This window comes from Monoraphidium neglectum (assembly GCF_000611645.1).
Source record: "Monoraphidium neglectum strain SAG 48.87 unplaced genomic scaffold scaffold06658, whole genome shotgun sequence".
NCBI lineage: Eukaryota > Viridiplantae > Chlorophyta > Chlorophyceae > Sphaeropleales > Selenastraceae > Monoraphidium > Monoraphidium neglectum.
In genome coordinates, this window is record NW_014006988.1 from 1,184 (window position 1) to 2,059 (window position 876).

General features: G+C 64.7%; 1 protein-coding gene across 1 annotated transcript; it reads left to right on the forward strand.

The window, feature by feature from the left end:
- Positions 1–449: 449 nt before the first annotated feature.
- Positions 450–641, forward strand: MNEG_16674 (hypothetical protein; the record flags this gene model as incomplete). The annotated part of the gene is made up of 1 exon (XM_014034856.1): positions 450–641. A coding segment is annotated over one exon (192 nt), but the record flags the coding sequence as incomplete, so codon positions are not given.
- Between the last annotated feature and the right edge of the window lie 235 nt (positions 642–876).

Here is an 876-nt window from a genome sequence, read left to right on the forward strand (position 1 = left end):
AATAATTCAGGCTATTAGTTTTTGATACTCGACCCTCGCGCATCTCTGCGCAAACCACCGGGTCAGCCCGCTGCTTGCCAAGAATCGCGCGCAACTGATTCGCACGGCATCAATCCTTGCGCAGTAGGCGATCATAAACATTCTCCTATCGATAGCGAAGGGCTCACACGGCGGCAAGTTTCTTGTGTGTTTACACGTGGGTTTCATCGCCCTCTTGCAACTCTCACGCGAGCCCATGAGCACCTTGGCACACAGCATGCTGGCTGTCTTAAGAGGATGCGTGGAACTCGTGTCAGCCCTGAAGCCCCAGAAGCACGGCGCGTCCGGTGAGCATCGCACTGGCCCTGGGCGCCCAGCGGCGCCGCGCGACCTGCAAACGCTGCATACGGGCCGCATCGGCCACCAAACCCCTGAACAACAACCCAAAATTCTATTCTGTGACTTCTCGCATGGCAGACGGCGCCGTGGGCGCGACCGAGGGCGACGACGGGGAGCCTCGCAGGCCCAGCGGGGCCGGGAGCGGCCTAGTTGAGGCGAAGTCTCTTAGGGCTGACGGCGCGCACGCGGCGGCGCAGGAGGGCGCCCTGGTGGCGGGCGAGCCTCAGGGGCAGCTGATGCAGCTGTATGAGGACCTGTGTCAGGTGAGGGGGGAAGGCAGGGGTAAGGAGGCGTGCCCGCCCGGAAAGGATTCTGCTCGCGGCGCCTTGCTCGGCTTTGGGGGTGCCGATGCAATGGCCCGGCTTGGTCGAGCCGAGTGAGCGCGGCGCTCTGGCCGATCCGGCGAGGAGCCGCGCAGCGGCGCGCGCTCCGCACGTGTGTGTGGCAGACCCTCTTGCGCCTTGAGGTGTCGTCGAGATGGCCGGGCCGCCCTCACCC